We start from the raw sequence: 23,366 nt of genomic DNA, 5'->3' as shown, positions 1-23,366 counted from the left end.
TCCGGCGTGACGTTAGTCCCGCCCCTTCCGGCGGCGCTTCCCTGGCGCGGCGGCGGACGCAGCATGGGGGTGACCTGGTGAGGGCGGGGGCAGTGGGGGGGCTTCGCGGCCGTGAGGGGCTCCGCGGCGGGAGGAGCCGGCCCGGGGGCGCTGCCGCAGCGGGGAGGGAACTGGGAGAAGCCGCCGGCGGGGTTTGTGACCGCCATCCCCCGTTACAGCGTGGCGCAGGTGCCGGTGGCGGAGGGGAAGAGCGTGCAGCAGACGGTGGAGCTCCTGACGCGGAAGCTGGAGCTGCTGGGGGCCGAGAAACAGGGCACCTTCTGCGTGGACTGCGAGACCTACCACACCGCCGCCTCCACCATCAGCAGCCAAGGTCAGCGCCGGGCCGGGTGGGGGGACCCGCGGCCGGTTCTTCTGCCGGTACCGCTTCCAGGGCCTCGGCCTGGCGCCCGGGGGGCTGTTGGTGACCCCCCGGCGGCGGTGACAGCGCGGGGTCCGGTGGAAGATTTGTCTGCTGGGGGTGAGGCGTTATCCGGAGCTGGGAGGGCCGAGGCTTTTCCCGCAGGTTTTATTTCTCGGGGGTTTATTTCTCGCTGCCTCAGGACGTCTCCTCTGCTGCAGAAGGAGCCTGTGATGGTTCCTCACGGCTCCTTCTTTCTTCTGGGAGAATGAGTGTCCCCGTATGTGGTCCTGGGGCAGCCGGGGAGGGCCGGCGTTTGTTGCGAATGCCCGGCTGTGCTGGTTTGCCCCCGCGCTGGTGTTGGTTGCCCCCCTCCCTCCCTGCATTGCCCAGCCTCGGGGACAGCCATGGGAGAGCCCTGCCTTGAGGATTCCCGCTCGAGCCTTAGCAGCCACATCGGGTATCTTTGCTGTCAGCATATTTTTCCATGAAGCTTCTTCTGTCTGAGCTGCCTTGGCGGTTGTGTTTTGCTCTGGAGAGGGTGGGCACAAGTCTGGCAGCGCTGTGCCCGTCTCCAAGGGGCAGTCACTCGAGGGCAGGTGGTGGCAGAGAGGAGCGATGGCTCCCAGGGCAGTGGGGAGCAGCTCCGGGGGGGGTTGAGGTGTGACATGACCCAACCGTTTCCAGGGGACATGCTCGGAGGACCCCAAATCTCTTGACATAGCACGGCCTAAAACGGTAGCTCAAAGGTACAGCGTGGCCTGCTCACCTGAGGGGCTGGTCCAGCCTCTTCATCCCTCCTAAGCGCCCCTCGATTTTCACAGAGTTTAACAACACTGTGCGAACGTCTCGGCCGTGGCTGTGCTGCTGCAGAGGGAGTGCTGAGCCTCTGCAGCCTCAGGGCTCTGCTCAACCCGTTTGCCCCCACAGATCCAATTGAAGCTGCTTTTTGCTGCTTTTTCTGCAACTGGAACTTACGTGGCCACGTGTGGAGAGGTTTTTTTGACCTTTGTGGATAAATGAGAATTTTTTTCCAGTTTTTAAAGCATGGTACAAGCCAGGCATGTCCTCCCCAGACACCCTATTTTCCAGAGCATGTCCCAGCACATCCTCCACCGGCAGGACTGGTGGGTGAGAGGGAGGAGAGGCAAAGCCCAGCCTTTCTCCAGTGACTGTGGGCAGGACGACAGTCAGTGGATGCCCAGCTCTGTATTTGGGGATGGGAGGTGGGTGCTTTTTGCTGACACCCCCCACCAGCCTGCTGGGGACCTCACATCCAGCTCACCCTCTGGTCTCTGAGTCATGCTGGCGTATTATCCTTGGGCTGCAGAAGACTTTGGTTTTGAATTTTAAATCTTAAGAGGAGATGCAATCTATTTACTGAACAGCTGGATAACATAAAGCGTGTATGAGCAGTACAAGGACCCTAGAATTAAAGCAGCAAGAAGGACAAAGGAAAAAGCCAGATGCTTCTTGAGTTGGTTTTACAGCCCAAATACCATTGCTCTTATTTCAGGGCAGACAGGCAAGCTGATGTATGTGATGCACAACTCCGAATATCCCCTCAGCTGCTTCGCTCTCTTTGAAAACGGTCCCTGTCTCATAGCAGATGCCAACTTTGATACACTTATGGTGAAGTTGAAAGGCTTCTTCCAAAACGCCAAGGCGAACAAGATAGAGAGCCGGGGCACCCGCTACCAGTACTGTGACTTCTTGGTGAAGGTGGGCACGGTTACAATGGGGCCCAGTGCCCGCGGGATATCTGTGGAGGTAAGAATCGTTTTTGAAGGGTATGAAATACAACTACAGACAGGGAAATCCCATGTTGGAGGCTAGACGAGAAATCCCCCCGTCCCTTCTGCGTCTCGATTGCTGGTAGTTTGTATTAGATGCGTTCATGTATGCGGCTGGCAGGGTATTTATCTCCTTTTCACAACATGTTTTAATTCAGGCAGGTGCTTTGGGGCTCAGCTGCAGAAAAGCCTGTCATTGAAGTGTCAATAAACAAAACCCTGAAGGGATGCCATCAAACTAAAAAGCTGCTTAAAGTCCTGGTGCACACCACTAGTAGTGCACTTCAGGTTAATAAGCGCACTGAGGGGGACAAAACAACCTCTTCAGCTGCTAATTCAATGCTGATTTGGGTCTTGCTTGCTTTCTCCATCTTGAGCAGACACAGCCCCAGGAGAGCAGGGCCCTCTCGCCCCAGGTTCTGCTCACACGGTGTAGAGATGATCTTCTCCTCACCAGGGAGTTTGTGGCAGGTGTCAGTCCTGCCCCACGGCGTGCCGACCCGGATTGCTGCACCGTGGGGTGCACCGTGGGCTCCACGCCAGCCATCACACCGCTTCCGCGCTCTCTGCTCAGTGCTGTGACTGCTCATGAGGCTCGAGAGCGGCGGTTGCCAGCTGCCGATGGGTGTTTCATGGGGTGGAGGCTGGGCTGAAGCAAACTCTGAAGAAAAGATCCTTCGGTGTATGCGAAGAGGCATGGGAGGATCTGGGAAGGCATTTGGCAAGGTACTTGGCTGAGTGCAAGCAGGAGTCAAAGGCTCACAAGCCACAGAGAAGCCTCACCTGGGCTTAAAAACACCTCGGAAAAAGCTGAGCAGCTGGGCTGTGCTGGTATGGGAAGGGCAAAGCAGAGTAGGTCAGACTCCAGGCATCTAGATATATTGGTGCCTAACAGTCTTCAAGATAGCTGAGAATTAGTTGCTTAAAGGTCTTTCAAAATCGGAGCTTATGCTTTTTCTAAACACACAAATCCTATTATCTGCTATACGATTAATCAGGCAGGTGTTCCTAGCCAGCAGGGAGGAGGATTGAGAAATGGCTTATTTCTTTACTGCAGTAAACACAGATGTTGTAGCATTAGTGTTGCTGTTGACCTGGGGTTAAACAGAAGCTTGTTTTACCCTAAACTTGAGTTCAGGGCCAGATTTACCAGGCGGTCTGGCTGCTTCTGTTTTAGTAGTTTTTTCAGGGTTTGCATTAGGACCTACTCCTGATTTGGGACCAGACTCATATTTAGCAAAACGCTTCAAGTCCTTAAGTCCCAAGGCTTTTTCCAGTACACCCCTGAAAGATGTCACAGCCAGACGAGTCATCGACCTACCAGCACGTTGGAATGAACTTTGGTTTTGGATGGGGTAAAGTTAATGTGACATTTGAACCCCCAAGACCTCTGCTATTGGGGATTTAATAAAAGTGATGCCCTTACAGCGTATGTTTTATGGTTGGACTAGGTGATCTTCAAGGTCTTTTCCAACCTAGATGATTCTGTGATAGATGATTCTGTTTTACCCCCGCACCCCTTTCCCTTTTGAAGGGATTGCTTGCGTGTTCTCGGCATGTCCTGTTCATTTATATTTATCCATCCTTGTTATATGCTAAATATTCTCAGATGTGTTGATGAAAAGCATTCTCTCTCTAGCAAGGCGGAGAGGGGAAGGCATGTTGCCTCCTGCGTGGTTATTGCCCCGCCACAAGTTTCAGGGCTGTGGTTTCTGTTGCCAGGTGGAGTACTGCCCCTGCGTGATAGCCAACGACTGCTGGAACCTGCTCATGGAGTTCATGCAGAGCTTCATGGGGACCCACACTCCCGGCATCCCGTCCGTGTTTGGCACCAAGCACGACAGCATTTACAGCCCCGCGGACACCATGGTGCAGTACATGGAGCTGTTCAACAAGATCCGCAAGCAGCAGCAGGTGCCTGTAGCGGGGATCAGATGAAAGGACTCCCTGGAGCCCAGGTTAGAGCCACCGCATCCTCTTTTCCGCCTGCCCATCCGGATCAGGAGTCCCTCCAAAAAGCAGCGCTGGAGGCAGCCCAAGGTGGTTGTTGTTCTCAGTCTCTTTCTCCCGTTTCAAAGCAAAGGTCTTGAATGCTCTGCATAGTTCTTGTCCTCCTTCGTGGTTTTGAGCGTGTCTGGGATCGGGCCCATGGTTCTGATGGTTCTTTGTGCAGGGGATTACTGCTCGTCGGCAGGAGGGCAAAGGAGAAATTCCAGCTAAACGCACGCAAGGACAATTTCCTTGACTGCAAACAGCTACATGAGAGATTTTTTTTTTTTTAAAAAACTTTTTAGGTATCCACGTGAAATTGTCTTGTTGTTTTTCATCAAAATAAAAAGCTGTATTTTGTGAGGAGATGGAGTCTTTCTGCACAGCAAGTGTTGTGCTGTTTCGTATTGTTTGTTTACAGCGTTTGAAGTTTTCTGTTGCGTGGAGATAATTCTTCAGCAGAGTTTTATCTCTGATTTGGTTCAAGAGCTTTATACCCCTGAAGCAAACTAATTTCCCTGTGGCAAAATCTACAGGAATTCTTGCATTCCTATTATGGGTATGTTCTTAGCTTGCCTTCATCTTTTATATCTGATGGGAGTATTAAAATCTTTTGCCTCTCAGACGATACCGATGAAGCCTCATGATAAATAAATAAGCCTGGCAGGAGCCCTCTCATGCATTGAAAGAGAATACCAACCGCTTTATCTCGTTGTTTGAAAGGTAGGTAATAAATGTCCTATCCCTGCACACCATTTCTCATTTGAGAAATCCTGGTGTCTTCAGCAGATTTAATGGAGTAAGGAAAGATTTGGGGAATAAGAGCCAAAAATTTATCATGAGACTTAACGATACGATAGCACTCGAATATATTTTTTTTAGTGGTGATTTATTTTTACAGCAGGAAAACCAGGGAAATTAGATCCCTTTTGAGCTATTTGTCCCCTCGGTTTTACTTGTTCAGTATCTATCTGGCTTGTAGCTGTCATTTGTTTCTTCTCCTTCCTGCTCCACCCCCTGCGTGGTCTCAGAATACGCAGAAACACCCTCACTCAACCCCCAGCCTTTGCGCTGAGCTTCCTGCGCGGTTCCTGGGGGAAGGCTGGGTGTAGCAGCGTTCCAGCTCTGCGGCCCGTGTCTCCGACGTAAAGGGCAGGTGTAGAGAAGGTCTGAGGATGGTTTTAGGAAGGGAGATTTGCGAGAAGGGCAGAGGGTTCCTCGTGAAGAAGCAGCAGGCATCTTGCTCACAGAAAATATTGTTGGTTCCTTGCCAGTACGTGGGTCTTGAAGAGGCTGAAGAGCAAGTAAAACAGAATTAGATTTCTCCTAAATATATTTTTCCTTCTGAAGCAGTGGGCGGAAAAGAAGCTGTTTTGTTACTTGATTTGCTGACTGGTAGAGAACTAGTTATTTAGTTATAACTTCTCCGTGATTATCATTTATACCTGTAAACCTAATTAACTGTTAGAGTGCCTAGAGCTTTTAGTGTGGGCATTTAATAAATTTAATCAGCACTGGGTCCAGAACGATCTGGTTAATGAGCCATAATAAATGGCATAATGTACCATAAGTGTGTTAGGAATTCCAACATGCTGAATATACTGAATTTTTGCAACTCTTAGCTCAAGTTCATGACATGTGCACTGACTTCAGTGGGACTATTAATTTTCAGTGATGAAAATTCAGCGAGAATCTGACCTGCTGTAGTTCCACGTAGTTAAGTGTGGCTGGGAAAACTTATGAAAACAAACTGCAGTCTTTGTAGGGATAGTTATTTCTGTCCTGTTTCCCATTTTAAGTCTTAAGGTTAAAAAAAAAACCAACTTTTAATAATCAGATTAGTCATGCTGAATGTTGCTAATGCTTTATTAATTCCCAGAAGATGCATTCTGTAACCAGAGATGTCAAAACTCTGGTCACATGTCTTAAAAACATAAAATGTGTGCTGGAATCTCTGGGGAGTTCTGCGCTCTTATTAATACATTGTACTGTTCCCGGAGTAATAAAATGGGACCCCTTGAGCTACATTCTGCCTTCAATTACACCAGTACAGCCATTGACGTCAGTAGGTTTCCACACGTGTGAGGATGGGTAGGATTTAGCCCTTTATGTCTTGGCAAAAATGTCTGTGCTGTAACTGCGTTCTGTGAACAAGGGGATCAGCTGCCCCCCACGAGGGGCTGCTTTTACCCTGGGGCTTTTTACTTTCTTGATGGACAAAATGACTGTTTCTCGATCTTATTAGCTGCAGTAATCCTCCTCATTCTGACCCCCCCAACGTCAATATGGCAGGTTAACGTGGCTTCGAACATACTAGTCTGCATCTTAACAAGTCTTCAGGGGGCTTTCAAATGTGTTACATTAATGGATTGAGCCAGTGTAATTGAAAACCACCCTAATTTTGCCTGTCAAGGCATAGTCTGGATGGTTGTTTTCCTGTTGCTCCTCAGTGTTTTCTCAGAGAATGCAAAGATTGAGAGGGAGAGGTGGCCAAGCTGTAGTCCTGTACCACTGTGGATCCTTTTTTCTGCTTCTGCACCTCTCAAAATGACTGGCAGTGTTGTTGCTTTCCGTGAGTTGAAGCCTGACCTAGAGGGGACTGGGGATCTTGGGGACATGGGTCTCGCCCTTGCATCGTTACAGCTTTCCCCCTCCTAGCAGTAAGTAGAGGCTGGGTGATGTTACCAGGGTCACCAATGCTTCAGTGACAGAGAGAGAGTCCAAGTCTCACTGCCACCCTGGGCATACTCTGGGCTTTTGTTCTGTTTTGTGCTGTGGCATTTTTTTATGAGGAAGTACTTGCATAGCAGCTGCACCCTGCTAAGCTTTACAAAGAGAGTGAGGACGTAAGGGCCTCGTTAATCTTCGGTTTTAATTCTTAGCAGACATTACAGACTGAGGGCTCATTGCAGTGGGGAGCTGTTGACGAGTTGAGAGGGGTGTGACTGGATTTCTGTGCAGGTGTGGGTTCAAAACTGACCAGGCAGTGGTCAGAAAGGGAAGGTGTAGAGAAAGGATGACAAAAGCTCGCATGAAGTGGAATTTGTGGTAAGGCTGGCTGGTGAAGGAGCTTACAAGGAGACCTCAAGGCTGTGGAATATCCTTGTGCCGGGACAGAAGAAAGCAGGCGCCCACCTGTCGCAGTAAATAGCAGCACTTTGCCTCAAAACTTACTGGGACAAGATGGGAGGGGGAACACTTTTTCCCTGTGCAGAGGAATTGCGTCTGCGACGCCGCTGACCTGTGCTTCGTGTCGTCGGTGCTGTGCGGTCCACGACTGCTTGCTGGCAGCTTTGCCCCGGCTCAGCGCTGCCCAGAGAGCAGGACTCGCCACTCCCTGGCAGGTCCCCGACGGTACCTCCCGCAGGCTGCAAAAAAAGTGAGTTGTCCCCAGTGGGTGCAGGGGACTCCCGAGCGTGGCTGACCCTTGCTGGGGACAGGCTTTGCCCCCGGCCGCAGCGGTGACATCCCTTTGTCTCTGACAAAACGCGTTTCCCTTCCCTCATGGCTCCTGTACTGTGGTGACGAGCGGGTGACCCAGGGGCCTTCGAGTGACCTCTGGCGAAGGCCGGTATGGTTCGGGGGGGCCCTGCTCTGGGAGCCATCATGCTGTCTGCGGGCCTGTGGGGTGCCCACCCCCGTCACCTCAGGGGCCCTGTGGGGTATCTCCCACCCCACATAGTCACCTCAGGGGCCCCTGCGGGAACGCGCCACCTCCCGCGCTGCCCCTTTAAGAGTCTCTTTGTCTCCGAAACATCCTTATTTACCCTCCTGTGACTCAACCAAACTTCAGCCTGGGATTCACAAAGCCCGGTACGTCACCGGCCGGGGCCGGGCCCGGGCAATCCCCGCCCCTCGGCGCTGCCCTCCCGCTACTCCACCGTAAACCATTGAAGAGCTCTCCCTAGCGGCTACGCAGAGCTCGTAAGCTCCGCCAGACCTCTTTCTGCCGCGGCGTAAACTGCGCAAACGGCGTCCGTCGGTGCGCCGGCTGCGCCGTTAGCGCCAGGTTCCTCTCTACGGAATTAGCGTAAGCAACAGCGCTGAATGCGGAGCGGGGCGAGGGGGAAGGCCGGAGCGCTGTGTGGCGTGCTCTCCAGCCAATGGCGGGGCGGGGCGGGGCGCGGCGGGCGGCCAATGGGCGGGGAGAGGGCGTGGCTCGGCGGCGGTTGGGGTGTCTCGCGCTGGGTGACAGCTCGCGCGTGCTGATGATGGCGGTAAATAAAGGGGCCGTTGGCGGGGGGGGGGGGGGTGTTCGCGGCCGCCCCCCCACACACACACACTGAGGGTGGAGGGGGGGAGAAGAGAGGGGGGCTGAGGTGGGGGCACCCCGCTGTGAGGAGGGTGCTGAGGGGTCCTTAGTGCCCCCGGCCCCCCCCAAAGGGCGCCCCCTCTCGGTGCGGTTGGGAGGCGCGGGGGGGGGGCGCTGAGGCGGACCCCGACCCCCCCCAACCGGCGGCCGCCGCCGCCTTTGTCTGCGGGCGGGAGCCCCGCGCCGGCCTCGGCGGCTCCGCAACTTTCCCTTTGTTGAGGCGCCGGGGGCCGCAGGAGCGCACCCCCCCTCACTCCCCTTTACACCCCCACCCCCCCACCCCGGGACCGGCCTCTCCCGGCGGGGCCCTCCCATGGGGCCTCCCCCCCCCCCTCGCACTACCGGGGGTCGCGTCCCGCCGCGGGTGGGTGGGTGGGTGCCGCGGGTCGTGGCCTTGCTGCCGGCGGGGAGGGGGAGAGCGCCTTAAAAAACTCCCCCGTAAACCCCCGTGCTGTGCTTGAGGGGGGGGGGGGGGGAGAGGGCATGAAAATGGGGAAAATGGGTGCTGATTCCTATTTATTTAAAAAAAAAAAGCTGTGGGTTTATGTCTTCCCTGCCCATCGCAAAGCAGAAGTTAATAAGGGGGGGGAGCTGGGGGCATCTTGGGTTTAGGTCTCTTGGTGGCGAGCGGCCGCCTCGGGGAGCAAAGCGTGTGTTAAAATCCCCTTTTAAACATTATTGGAAGCAGAGGAGGTCACAGCAATTTATATCCCCTCCTGCGAATGCTCCAGTAACCGAAAAAAATAACTGCTTACGCGTATGAACCCCTGCAAACAGGAGTTGATTTTAGAAAAGCTGCTAATTTTAGGCAACGCGCCTGCTAATCGTGTTATGTGCAATTGTACGTAGGGAAAAGAAGCACGATCTGTGTGTCAAAACACTCCTGATCTCCAGGTACAGTCAGAGGGAGAGTGTTGACAGACGTGATGAAAGCGCCCGGTTATGCTGAAATATATAAGGGGGGGAAAAAAAAGTGTCTTTACTTTTCAGAGCTACGCTTGTACTTTTAGTTGGGGAAGGAGGCTGCGAGCTCTTGAAGTCGCTGAGCTCGTCTCGTGCGAGATGTTGCAAAATTTGGTCCTTTTATATACTGCTGCTTCAGAGAAGATGCTCGCTGGAACCTGAGGAGCGCGCGCTGAAAGATGTGATAGGCGCGACTGATTCCTCAGCCCAGGCAAAACTCTAATTGACTTTGGCGGGAGCTTCTCCTGAAGTGGTATCAATCGTTCTTGTGCGAAGGCAAGGTGAAAAATAGGGACCAGATTAAAAGGGATGATAGGGAGGTGGGACTGGATGCAAAAATAAGTTGTTGGGGAGGGGGAGGAAGGGGGCTTTTGGGGGAGATGAGCTGCTGGCTGGGACATGAGAATGGGGACGGGAGAAAGAGCTGCAGGAGCGGGGAGGGTGAGAGCGGGTGGATGGGTGGAACTGTGGGTTAAAAACTGTGTGGATGTGAACGCGGTTGGATTAAACTTGCCCTTGGGTTAAACGAGTGGCACTCTTAGCAGAAGTGTCTGGAGTTGCACCCTGTCCACATCCGGCGGTAAACGCAGCGCTGGGGTTTGCGCTGAGTTTCTGCTGCTCTGCCTTTGGCAGCTACACTTGGGGGGGTTGCTGTGGTTTAGCAATTGTCAGATATGTTGGTATGATGTTAAAAAAAAAAAAAAAAAGAGGGCAACAAAAGCATTTGGTGGTGTTTTTAATTGCTTTGAAAATAGGCTAGGTGCAAATATTTGAAAATTAGGTGCTATACGTGAGCAGCATTTGATGTCTCTGAGCTAGGCGTGCTTTCAAACATGAGGCTGAAAATGGTAAATGCTTGTTTATTTTTCCCCTAATCGTTCTTCCTATTAATATGAGCTGACTTCAAGTGAGAAGGGCGTTTTGAAGTTGGCAGCTTTTCAGGTCTGGAATAATTCTTGGTCTTGTGCAAGTTCTGTTTGCTGCAAAGAATTTTGCTTATTCAGGAGCGGGGCTTAACAATAGTCACATATGCAATGGTTTATAGACTTAGAGCTAGTAAGTCAAAATCGGGGATTTATTTTAGCTGTTGTGTGTCCAAAGATCGTTAGTAAAGAATCTGTCACAGCAGTTCCTGTGGAGATTCAGATTGCATGTGGTAGAAAGCCCTGTGGTTGACAAGACAGGCTGGAGGCCTGTAAGAATGGAGAAATTGTGAATAAACCTCATGTGCTGCGGCTTGCAAAATGAAACGGCGCTTGGTCTGATTAGTAGTTGAATTGGTAAACTCGAAGGGAACGGCAAAGGATCTATCTTTCGTGTGTTGTACCGTTAATCATGGGAATACTGCTGACGGGGGGAAAAAAAAAAAAAAAAGGGGCATGTTTAGCGTGGTGTATTGCCTCTCTGCTTCTGGTGTGAAAGCCTTGAGCGCAGTTTCTTGCTGCAGTGGATTTCTTGCAACTAATCATAATCCTTCGCTTGCTGTTTGCTTGTTTGCAGCTCTCTGTCCACATCAGACGTTGCAGGTTGTTTTCTTCAGTGCTAAAACACACTTATTGGTTAATTGGGTTTTTCTGAAAGTAGTTACTGTTTTGTCTCAGCACCTAAGAACGAGTGACAAGAAGCACTTTCTCTAGTGGCAGAAGTGATAGAAATTACTGAATATGTCTTTTAAGATCCTATTTTTATTGGCCTTTTTTTTTTTCTTTCATTTGCTATTTCTATACTGAAATTTCTTAGGACTTCCGCTGGGACTCATAAAGTGAAATTTAGTGTTTTCTCAGCCCTTAGAAGATGTTAGTGGATAGATGTAAAATAGCTAACAAATGGAAATACTACGAAATTCAGCTTCTGTTTTATGAGGTACGTGTGAATTCTTTCACGTGTGTTTTTTGCTTTGGGGAAGTGTGACAGGGTTTTTGAAGAGTCAAAACAAAACGGAGGTTTTTGTTTTAAAATTGTTTGTTAGACGTGAATAGAGAGATACTAAGATAGGTTGTTTGAAAACTTTGCCTGTAACTGGGCGCAGCAATTCAGATCGAATGGGGGGAAGAGGAAGATGGGGTAGCTCTAGGACAGCTCGCTCTGAGCTGCGTGGTGGGATGTGCTCCGAAAGATCCCGCTGATCCTTTATTTTCTGCAGGAATCCTCTCCAGGGGATGAGACACACTGGAAGTTTCTCACTTTTTTTAACAACCTTTGTGGTTTTCATCTTGAATATTTCATCAAGAGTTGGTTTTGTTGTTGGGTTTTTTTTTTTTCCTTTGGGGAAAGAAACCTTTGGAGATGTTCTTGTCTCAGCAGCCTGTTGTTAATTGCTCAGTGTATAAACACTTCACCTTTCCTAAACACTTAACCACAATGAACAGGCTGTTGAGTTGATGCTGGTAGGTTGTATAGAAAAAAAACAACAAAAAAGACTTCAATGTCAGTGAATGGAAGACCATCCTCGTTAGCACGAAGCCCTAACAAATCACTGCTCTGGAGTTGTACTAAGCAAATTCAACAAATTGTTTAACAGGAACCACTAGCGTTTTAAAATCTGATTTATAGATCAGAACGTCTCAGTTGTTTGTTCATATCTCCACGTATACCGATGCTAACGCTCTTCACTTTTGTTTTTATTAGACTTTAGATCAAAGATGGCTCATGCGAGGCTATTAAGTCGTATGTGGCTTGCGAGCCATTGAATTACAGCCCCAGCATGCAGGCTTCATCACGTCAGTGGCAGCAGAGCTACGGAGCAGCTATAACACCACTGAAACAAAAAAGATTAAAGTGGGAGTGAGGGGAGAGAAGGTAAAAATGGAGGTGGAGATTCTGTTCTGTGCCAGTGTCATAGCAAAATAATTTCTAAGAGGTCTAGAGCTAATTATTTATATATTCGCAGTAATTCGTATCATGAGGAAAATACAAATTAAAATGCACCCTCTGTTGCACTGCATTCTGCTGGTTTTCAACGGGAAAAAAAAAATTACGTTTTGCCACAGTGCAAGGAAGTGAGTATCCTTAGTAGGAAAGGTAGGAAAAAAATAAACTTGGCTGCTGTTAATTAGCTTTTTGCTTACGAGATGGTAAGGAGCGCACGTTAACTGTTAGACCTCCAATACATTACAAAGATCTGAGAGATTTTCTCAGAAAATGGCAAACTCGTTGGGGCTTACCTTGAGGTTTTTTAAAGAAGGCTCACTAGGTAAGTCCCTTTAATTAGGTAATTACAATGTAATTCACTGGGAAGTCTGTCCTTTTAAGAACTTTACTGAGAAAGCAGAAGAAAAGTACAGGCAGCTACCTGAAAACCAGAAGCTTTTCCCCTTGTTCCCCCCACGGTGCGCACGCTTGCTTTCTTGTCTTGCTGCCTTGGCTGTGTAATTCAGCCACGCTTTCAAATGAGACAGAAAATTGGAATATGTGGATGTGACAGCTCAAAGTTAGTATGAGTGTGTTTGAAATGTATCTTGTGTAACATGTCAGTCATGACAAATGCACTCTTTTAAAAAAAATTTCTAAGGAGATGCTTTTTCAATGTTTTGTAACTTTGCTGACTGAAATGCAAAAGGGTGCTTTAGCCAAAGCAAACCCCACGTACTCAGACACAGGAATCCCTATAGAAGGTTGGAATTAATAACTAAATATGAACTAAATAACTTGCTCCATCTTGATCTCTTAAAAGAAAATAATAGTTTGGTCTATTATTGTCTACTTCCGTATGTAGTGTATATCACGAAAACTTTTACACTCAACCTCTAACCAAGCGTACTGAAAAAGAAACTTTTTTTTTTCCCCCTCTGGGTGAAGCCAGTGGCGGTTTTGAAAGAGCCAATTTAATGGAGAAAAGCTTTAGTGCATTTATGTTCTTTTCAGGCTTTTCAGTCAAACCATGGAAGATCAAGTCAAGAGTTATGGGCCACAGCTGTGTTCCTCCATTGAGATCTTCTATAGGACATCAGCTGAGCTGATTAAGAAATGGTGACCACAGCTCCATTCCCTTATTCACTCTGAAAGGCAAATCCGTCCACTTGATTGAGAAGCATTGCCTTGCAACCATATTTTCCCATTCACTTTCAGTGGGCGGCTTAGATTTGATTAAGAAATACTGTCCTATAATTGCATTCTGTCCCTCTCTCTCATGCTATGAAAAGCCTCTGAAGACAATTCAAGGTTTTGAACTTTAAATAAAAACGGTACGGAAGGAGGGTCTTTGCAGCCTGGCTAGGTGGGTATGCAGATGAAGTGATAAGTAGCTTTTAGCTAGAAATACTAAAAGTATCCTAAGAAAGGCAGTCAATGCTGGCTTGTGTTTCTGTACTGCTATGGCTTTGTTCCCCGCTTTCCTGGAAGGGATCTGTGTCTCTAAGCCTGACTCCATTCCAATCAGTTTTGTGACAAACGTGCTTTCCTTTTCTTCAAACAGCAAAACTGTATTTTATGTAAAATCCTTTCTTTTGGTGTGATGGGACCCAGTCTGCCTCTTGCCTGGTGCTGAAGCTAACTTTACCCACTAATTTTAGATAGTTTAGAATTTCACATTATGTTGTATATTAAATGTGTTCCAGCTGAATAACAAGTGCCTTGTGTATTAAGAAAATGGTAGAGATTTGTGGCTGACTTCTAGCGTGAACATTATCTGCATAAATATTGAACTGTAGTCTATCAGAACAGATAATTATTTCATACACTAAACTTTAGAAAATACAGTTGGGCATGAATGCCTTCCCCCCACCCCTGCAGATTTGTGTCACTCGGGGAAATGAGGAGCTAATGTCTTTTGCTGACTAATTGGGGTTTGCATTTATGTTCACTGTGTGGTTTTAATACTTGACAAGAGTTGGTGGGTTTTCTGGGTAGAGGGAGAGGTCGGAGGATTTAAACCGACTGTATGTCTGTATATTTGTGTGTGTGCCTGTATCTATAGATGTGTTGCTAGAACTGGACAACACGATCTGCTTTTGGATGCTTAGAGGTTTTCCAATCATTAACAACCAGGGAAAAGTGATACGTTCTAATTCAGAGATTGCGGCTGGTTTAGCAAGAGCCAGAGGGGTACTTAGCGATGAATTAACTGAAACTTGGATTGGGTGCTACTTAAAAAGAAAACCCTCTCGTCTGATGGGGATGTAGATCGGTGGTTGCCTGCTTGGGCTGGGAACTCAAGGAGATCTGCTGCCTGTAACTCTCAGGGTGCGACTAAACCGTATCATTTTGGCATTGCACTCTTGGAGGGGTGATGCCTCCAGCTCTTCCATCCAGTTACGTTCTTTAGTAGTTTTATTTTTGCTTCTTAGGGGAAACTTTTTCTCTCCTCGCTGTCCCATCCATGCCTCCTCTCGTGGAAACGTCGAAGGCAAAAGCCATGAATTAAGGCAGTTTGTTGAACCAAGCTGGCTCCCTTCTAATTAAATGGAGAGAGTGATGGCTAAATATCTTCACCCTCTGCCAGGAAACAGAAATATGGGGAAAGACTGCTCCTCACTTCCCTTACTAATGCTGCCGAAGGGAATGTCAGGAGGAGGACGTTGAAAGGGCAACTCTTTAGATACCTGCTTAGTGTCCGCTTCTACGTTACTTTGTTGGCGTGTAGTGATATCGTTTGCTGATGGCATGGAAATTTTTGTTGTTGCATTTGGAATATTTCATGTAAAAACAAGGCACGCTTAAATGCGTGCCGTTCGCTGTACGGGAGGGATTCACTGCCCGACTCTGTAGAATTGGTCGTGTCTTCTGCAGCTGGAGAAACGTAACGGGAACAGAAGCGCTGTGCTGGGTACAAAGGAGCAGGTTGATTTGGGTAGCTGTTTCTCTCTGAGGAGAACAAAGGGGTTTTTTACATGCTTAAAAACCACACAAACGTGAAAAACATGCTTTAATTTTAAGGACAAGTATTCTAGACTTAGAATAGCATTAATTATTCTGAAAAAAATCCATGTAAAACTCTGCTGTTCTGTTTTTTGGTCTTTTTTAAAGTTAAGCCAGATAACTGTTTATTCACTGGAGTTGTGAGAAAGAGCCTTTAGCTTGGATTTAATGATGTTTAATCATTCTTTCAAAAATACAAAGGAGGTACTAAAAGCTGTTCAGCTAAGCTTTAAAGAACTAATAGCTATAACTCAGATTGAAAAGTGATTTAGTTCCAGAGGTAAATCTATAATCCTACCAGTCATGAGTTAATCTGTCATCAGACTAAGACTAGAAGCAAATCTATTTAACTAAGAATAGTTAATTCACCTGAATGAGAGCAAGGATGAAGATCCTTCTCACAAGAGTTAGTTTATTTTGAGAAAATGTAATATTCATGATAGAGAGCAAAAATAGTGTTTTTCAACGGTAGACTGAAAAATTCTGATTTGAAATTTGCACTGCTCTTTTTTTCTGAACTTTTCAGGATGCTTTGGTAGCATGTCTGCCTGACCTGCTGTTTTGGACACTGTGGAAGTGAGTGAGTCAGTGAATAAGGAAGATAATATCCTGTTTATTATAAAATCGGAAGGTTTTAGGAACAGCATTTTGAGGCAGTGGATCGTGACATCAAAATCGAGTTCACCTCTCCCTCTTTTCTTTCCTTGTACTGTTGTCATTTCATCTCAAGACAAATTGGTGTGATGAACTCTAACCTCTTAGTAGTATAGTTTATTAAAATAACAGATACTATAGAATTGGTCCTGAGTTGATCTTCAGTTCTTAAAGAAGATTAACAACCTGATATTTTGCAAATCAGGTTCCTGTTTCCTACCTCGTTCTGTTACGTCGACATGTTGTAGTGAGGACAAAGGCACTATTTGGATATTGCCTATAATTTATAGAAAAATATTTCAGACACAACAGGATTCATAATATGCAAATTAGGAATAATTCCATCGGGGGGGGGGGGAAGGTGCATTTAAGCAATTGATTTTGTTCCTTATGTACTGGAAAAGAGAGGTTCAAACCTTGTGTGTCAGCTGGCAGGCTGGACATAGGGAAGGTTGAGACTGAAAATACACTTCTTAGTTTTATTAATGCCACTTTAGGTCTCCTTTTGCACACCTAGGAGGAGGAGAGTTAGCTGTGTAGATTTTTTTTTTTTTTTTTCCCCCCAAGCACAAAACAGGCACATCAGCTGAGCAGGGGAAGAGGACACGTAAATCTCTCTAAATCTTTGTTGACAAGAAAACGGAGAAGACCTTGGTCGAGCCCAGCGGTCCAAGTGAAGGCTGGGTCAGATCATTTGCTGCTCCTAGAGCTGAGGACGTGGCAGCACCCTCCTGTACAGGGATGTGGCCACGCTTATGGATGCTATGCACATAAATACTGTTGAGTATCTTGGGCTGATGTCTGGGTTTTGTTGGTTAGACAAATAAAAATACAGAAGTCCTTGCTGCATTTGGATAAATCGATCACTACGATTTACTGCATTTACCATAACAGCATTTATTAAAGCCCACAGAAAATTTTCTAGCTGCTGTTCTGTTTCAATCGCTTGGGGTTTTAAAAGAACTAGTAGTAGTTGATTGGCAAGGGAAGGAAAAGAAAATGATGGAGAGGTATGTCGAAACCCTTCTTTATTTTCGTCTTGTAATCTCTGCTCCTTGAACATAGCGAAGGCACCTTTCCTGCTTAAAACATAGCAAAATGGGACTGTGGAATACTGCACTTATATTTAATACTATTTGCCTATTCATTATGGCTGTGAAGATAATAAGCCACAGCCTGCTGGGGTTGTCTTGTTCTTTATTGCTTCAGTAGATGGCACTGACATGTTCGTTTGACTGATTGCTTTATGTGTTGTATCAGCTGTGATGTTGTTTTAGATTAGTTAATAGTCTGTCTAAGATTTTGCCAAGATGAATATGAATTAAAATGGGGGAGGCAGAACAGCAGAGGACTACCCATAACTTACCAAGTATTCACTCTCTGGTATAATCCGTCTTTGTGTCTATCACAAAGAGATTCTCGAAGAGGCTGTTAGTCTGCTGCTGAATACCAGGGCTGTTAAATTGATCTCTGCTGCAGCCGTCGGTTTTGTGTGCGTGAGCAGCAGCGAGAGGATTCTCTGATGAGCTGGAGCTAGAAAACTTCGCCTCGTACCTGTGCAACGAAGGGCTTTGGGTTTGGTTTATTTTATTAAAATTGTCTGGGTTTTGATACAAAAGTAATCCATTTTTGCAAAATGATGGGGGAATGGATCAAGGTACTATAGGTCAAAATGTAACCAGTTCTGACCGTGCTAATGAAGCTCTTTGCCAGGAGCGGAAAGTTACGTTTAATTTTGTTGATGTTATTGTGCAGGTGGGTGGAAATTGAGTATAATTTTCCCCATCAAATGTTGAGTGTGTGGTTTTCAATATTTTTAATATGTAATGTCTGAACGATTGCTGTGAACCTCAACTCTGAATGTATTGTTTATGTGACAATTGGTGATAAAAGTGATAGACGCTGAATGTGAAAAATAATATTTCAAGAGCGTGGTCAAAAGAAGCAAGGCGTTGTGTGTCCTGAAAAAACGTCGCTTTTTGGCTGCATTGTAGTAGGCCATGATTAAAAGGATTAATAAGGTAGGGAAAGTGGGTACACAAGAGAATGGCTGTTTATCTCCTGTATTTCTGCTTTGTTAGGCCACATTGAAATATAACATGGCTTGTTTTGTTTAACTTGTACCTTGTTAATTATTCTTAAACTGCCTTGTTCACTTGTGCACAGGTCCTGACCCGTGAATACGTAAGCACGTACTCTATCCATTTGAGCAGTCTCACTAAACTTGAATACTTGCCGAATTGGGCAGTGGTAAGTGTGAAAGAAAGCAAAAAGACATCAGTTTTGGTATGAATCCCGACAGTTTGGGGATGGTGGGGTGTAAAAAAACTGCATTGCCAAATAAAATTGATGTAGCTCCCTTGACTTGGAGTCAGTGCAACTAATTTTGCATCCGTTAAAGCTCTGTTACTGTCTGCTCTGGCAGAGAGGATTTCAGGAGCAATGTTTGGGGCAAACATGTAGAAAACTTTAAAATGCTATGGCATGTCACACTCTGATGTTGTCACAATTATGGAAATTCGTTGGGAATTCATGGATTCTACAAAGCTGGTTGCTTGACTCATAAAGTAAAATTATTACTTTATATTGGGCAGTTACCATCTACTTTCAGACTTCTAATGCAAAACATTTTTTTATGTTTGGTTCTGATAATTCAAATTGTATGTATTTACTGTAATTGCTTCAGGCTTCTACAGATGTAAATACCAGAGGAATTACTGAGTTGACTCTTTCCCTTTTGGGCTGGTTCACTAGGACTAGAGGAAATACTGTGAATTGTTTTAATGCACAGTGAGTGCCTCTTTTATACAGTGTATCCAGATTGTGTTTCCCAGCTTATTATTAACACTTCAAAAAGCCAAACCAAAAATAAAACCTCAGAAGCCTATGAAAAGAAAGGGGAGGGGGGATTTTATGTGTTGCAATAAACGAAGAAACATTAACTTCTAGAAAGCCACGAACTAAGAAGTATATAGCATTTTAATAATGCTTTTTAACATCCAGGGCCGTTATATAGTAACTTCCCACATTTTCAGGGAACTGTAGGACATGTATCTCTTCTGTTTGTTTGTTTTACCGTAACCCTAAAGAATAAATAGTACCAGTTGTATTCCACATTGAAAAGCTATTCTTAAAGCTAAGGTCAAAAGGTGAAAATTGAAACTACAGGTAGCTGGGGGCTTTACCTGAGGCTTTAGTCACTTTTATTCATCTCTTGCACTTAGGTGAGAAACAGTGTGAGTTTGCCTTAATAAGAATATTCATATTTCGTCTTTAAAATACTTTAAATTTTAAAAACCTCCAAGTTTAAACTTGTATGGCTGGAGAATTTGAATGGCAGTGTAAATAATAGAAGAGCTAGTTTCTAAGGAAGTCTGTATTAAAATGCTTTGTGAACTGAAGAATTTCACCTTCCCTTTGCCTTTCTGTGATTACTTTCAAACCATAAACGGCTGGATCCAGTCCTAGTGAATGCTGAACTGTCTCTTGTTTAAGAGGATCTTCATCGGGAAGGAATGTGGATAGAAGACACATGCACATTTGCAACTATTTGTTGGCCTGTATAAAGCATGGATTACTGCTCTTTGAGGATGCGAGCAGTGCGAAGTCTTTTGTTTTAGTCATAAATTTATTCTAACCAAACAAAAGGAGTTTGGTGGTTTTTCTGACTTTTTAGAGTTTGCCAGCAAGCCTCTTTGGTAAAGAGAGTGTATCTCTGCAGAAAGGTTGTTCTGGGTAGTGTAGCTAGACCAGTTCACCAAGTGCAACAAGCCCTAACAGCAAAAAAAGGCAGGATGAGGTTATTTTATCTGTTCCAGGCATTGACTTAACTTTAGGAATAGGGACTGGGGAACACTTCACATCCTTTTCAATCTTGATTAGTGTAGACGGGTTAACAGCACATTTCAGTTTATGTGAGGCCTTAGATTTAAGTACACCAGTCATATTTAAAACAGTCTCAGAGACATTAAAACTTTTTTCTGAAGTACTTAAAATTCCAGAGTTTTAGGAAGAAAAGTTTTTTTTAATCCTTGCTCCTTCCCTAGGGCTCCATTCCCTGAGCACTGAATTCAGCTTTAGCAATTTGTCTGATTGATTTGGTGGTTAAATTGTTAGCAGATAGTACCTGTAAATGTTTTTTTTGTGTGTGTATATATATATACATATATATCTGCTACTTGTAGCTGCCTGGTGTTTGACATGTTTTATGTCCGGTTGGTTGTGGTAATGAGATCTTAACATCTCTAATTTGATACATTTAGGACATTTACATCTGTCAACTGATGCAAAACGTGAAGCAAATGCTTATCTTCTCTCAGTTATCCCCCTAAATCTATGTGAACTGAGCTTCGTGAGGAGGATGATCAATTTTTGTGGGTGGGTGGGTGGGTGTTAGGGACAAATTGGGGCCCCCTGGAGCCTTGTACTTTTTGCTGTGGAATAAGAAATGTTTGGACCTAATTGTACTTAATATATTGTAGTGTCTGTGCTCTGTGTTGTATGCTAAAATTAGATATGGACCAATATTTGCCCATTTTAGCTTCCTGAGATGATTCAGAGAACAAAGTCCTGCAGAAGTCATATTTACTCCCACCAAGGATGCCAGTGCAGGAAATAGGATTTTCTTAATCCTTGTGCTTTTGAGTGCTTTGGGTTTTTTGAGGTTTTTGGTTGTGGGCTGTTTTTTTTTTTTTTTCAATGACTTAAATATTTCTTTGAAAACTGGTTCCCGAGATTCTGGGTTTGAGCCTAGAGCAAATTTTTACAGCACAGTGTGAGCTCCCAGAAACAGTTTAACATTGACATAGTTATAATTAACTTGAAGGAGTTAATAAAACAGAACTCGCTGTGAAAGTTGGCAGGAAAGTCACATTTTCGTCAAGCTCCCTTGTGATTACAGCTTCAGAGTTGGAACAGCGTGGTGGGGTGCGGGGGGTCCTCCCGTACTGAGCGACTGAAACCAGCTGAAGTCCTTTGAGCTTGTCATGACTCCTGTAGGACACCGGCCACCTTCCGGGTGTGCGCAGGTGGGATGTTTCAGAATTTGGTAAGATTTGGGTTCAGGTGGATGATTTCTGTGTTTCAGGGCTCTGGCTGGGTGAGGAGGTTGATGCTCGAGAAATGGGCTGGCCAGGAGGGCGATGGGATCAGTGACCACTTTTGCTGTCACAGCTCAAGTCTCCTGTCTATTTGTCTTTTAAATTGTGGTTTATTCATGTATTCGCAGTAGATATATAATTCATTGCTTTGCTTGTCTTTTCAAAGAAATGATGAATCCTGAATCATCTGTAACTCTTCCTTGTGTATTTTCCTTCTTTTTTTTTTTTTGTCAGCTGTGTTAATTTGCCTGTAACTAACTTGATAGTATGTCATCCTGGATAGAGAGAATCCAGCAATTGTAGGATATAAAGCTGACAGTTTTCAAGAAAATATGCTTTCAGAATAATTGAAAAAATCTCTAGGGCTATTGTTACTCTTTAGAGATGCAATTTGAAAGTCTAAAACCAGCGGGGTTTGAACTAGAGGAGTCAAGGGAGAAACCCATTCCTGCCCAGGCAAGCCTATGACTCTTTGGAGAAAGAGAAGCAAAAGGAGCTTCTTGCCTGTTTTTCTGGATGTTTTCCTTGCTCTGGTTACTGAGTGAGTAGTTCTGGACCGTGCAGTGACTTTGTAAGGACAGAGGATACCTGCTCAGGTGATGTGGTGGTGTCACTCGCTCATTTGTGCAGCAATTCCTCTTCTCTAATGGAGTATCAATTACATGAGTTTTTCTGTTTGAAAGGTGTCGTTGCTAGTGGCTTTGAGAAGCAAATACAGGATTTTGTTGTGAGTGCGTACACGGACGGCTCTTGCTAGCAGAGGAACATGAATGTCTTGAGCAGGAAATTTTTTTCACCATCTTCCACGCAGCTCAGATTACATGTTTTCATTAGACATCTGGTTGAATAATTGGTTCCTCACAAATGGGTAGGTTAAAATAATCGGAAGAATAAAGTTTTTGAGTAGTTGTATGCAATTTTTGGCCAATATATTCTCTCCAATATCTCCTAATCTGCATTTTTGAGTATGTGCAGCAGGCTAGAAATTCTCCTCTAGAGTTGCATGTGAAATTTGGGGCCGGAGGGGAGAGTGGAAGGTGCTTGTTTCTTTGTATCCAAGATTTTGAAACCTATTTGATTAAATGCAGGATATTTGTGTAGGATATGTGGTTTTGATGGAAAACAAGAATATCTAAGGAAGTTTTTTTCCTACAGTATTATAAAACAAACTAAACAAAAAAAAAAAAAAGGCAAACATGCTTTACTTAATGCAATACCAGTTCCCGATGGACTGGTGAAATGCTGCTGTGTTTCACTTTTGCCACTCCCAGGAGAGGGATGAATGAATGAAAGAATCGTTCAGTCTCAGCGTCCCACCTGTCCTTAAAGATGATTTCCAGACTGCAGCTAAAGGAGTTTGTGTCAGTACTGAAAACTCTTATTTGTTCTGGAATCAACTCTTGGACAAATGAAAGATGCATCTAGTTTCCAAGGCTAAACATCTAGCACCTTTCCTGATCCCGAAACTTTTCTTTTTGCTTGGTGCACATTTATTTAGAAAAAGAAAGTAGTTAGTGTCAACAGATCTGTACAGATGTCTTTAATCAGTTTCCAAATGTGTAACAATGGTACAAAGAAACATAATAAAGTCATGTGTTTCATTTTAACACCCTTTTAGGGTCAAGAGCCAAATTGTTTCTGCTGCGTTTGGTTCTTGAAGCTGTTATAGGATCTTGCCATAAGTTTTTCCAGGATTATGAGCTATGCAAAAAAAAAAAAAGTAAGTAGTGTTTGACCCAGTATTTAAATACTATAAGTGATTTGTAATGTGAGAAATTTCAAATTGTCTCTAGAACATTACTGGCTAAACTAGTGTTCTTATTTTCCTTTTATTTCCTATTACTTTATTTCAGTTTTAACTCATCTTTAGTTGTATTGCAGTGCAGCTCCATGCTTCCTCTGGTACCTCTTCTCCATACGGAGCAATTAAGTTGTTCCTCCTCCCCTCTTTTCCTCCCCCCACCCATTATCTGGAGAAAAAAAGATATAAGTAGGTGAGAAAGGACGAGTTTATAGATATTTCTTAAAATGAGATCTACCTTGGTGGAAAAAAATTGCGAAACCAAGAAATAAACCTGATATACTGTAATTGCAGAGAGAAGAGTTCTGTTTGTTTCCAAGACCTTAAAATGTAAGGTGTTAATTCTCCATCATTAAACCCTCTTGTTGCTCATGGCTTGTCACATCAACCACATAAATGTCTGTTCAGTTCTTGCAATATCTGAAATAGCTCCCGCCCTGTAATCTTTGCAAGGTTTCTTTTCCCCTTGTGCAACTGTTTACAGGTTCTGACTCATCTT

The 23,366-nt window shown here is 45.3% G+C and overlaps 1 protein-coding gene across 7 annotated transcripts in view; it reads left to right on the top strand.

The window, feature by feature from the left end:
• Positions 1-24: 24 nt before the first annotated feature.
• MED20 (mediator complex subunit 20) overlaps positions 25-23,366 on the top strand; it is a 26,112-nt gene continuing 2,770 nt past the window's right edge. Inside the window, exons 1-5 of one of the 7 annotated variants that reach the window (XR_012632171.1) lie at positions 25-77; positions 219-373; positions 1,917-2,170; positions 2,574-2,919; positions 3,916-4,052. Coding sequence is in view for 6 of the 7 variants with exons in the window: in XM_074893853.1 (XP_074749954.1) it covers positions 64-77; positions 219-373; positions 1,917-2,170; positions 3,916-4,131 (639 nt within the window). In the remaining variant the exon portion in view is untranslated. Of the gene's footprint in view, positions 78-218; positions 374-1,916; positions 2,171-2,573; positions 2,920-3,915; positions 4,549-4,806; positions 6,134-15,839; positions 15,853-18,133; positions 18,205-23,366 lie in introns of those variants that run through there. The other 6 variants (XM_074893853.1, XM_074893857.1, XM_074893856.1 and 3 more) reach the window with 6 other exon arrangements.

Source organism: Strix uralensis, chromosome 24 (genome assembly GCF_047716275.1).
Source record: "Strix uralensis isolate ZFMK-TIS-50842 chromosome 24, bStrUra1, whole genome shotgun sequence".
NCBI classification, from domain to species: Eukaryota; Metazoa; Chordata; class Aves; order Strigiformes; family Strigidae; genus Strix; species Strix uralensis.
This window is presented reverse-complemented; position numbering and strand designations above follow the sequence as displayed.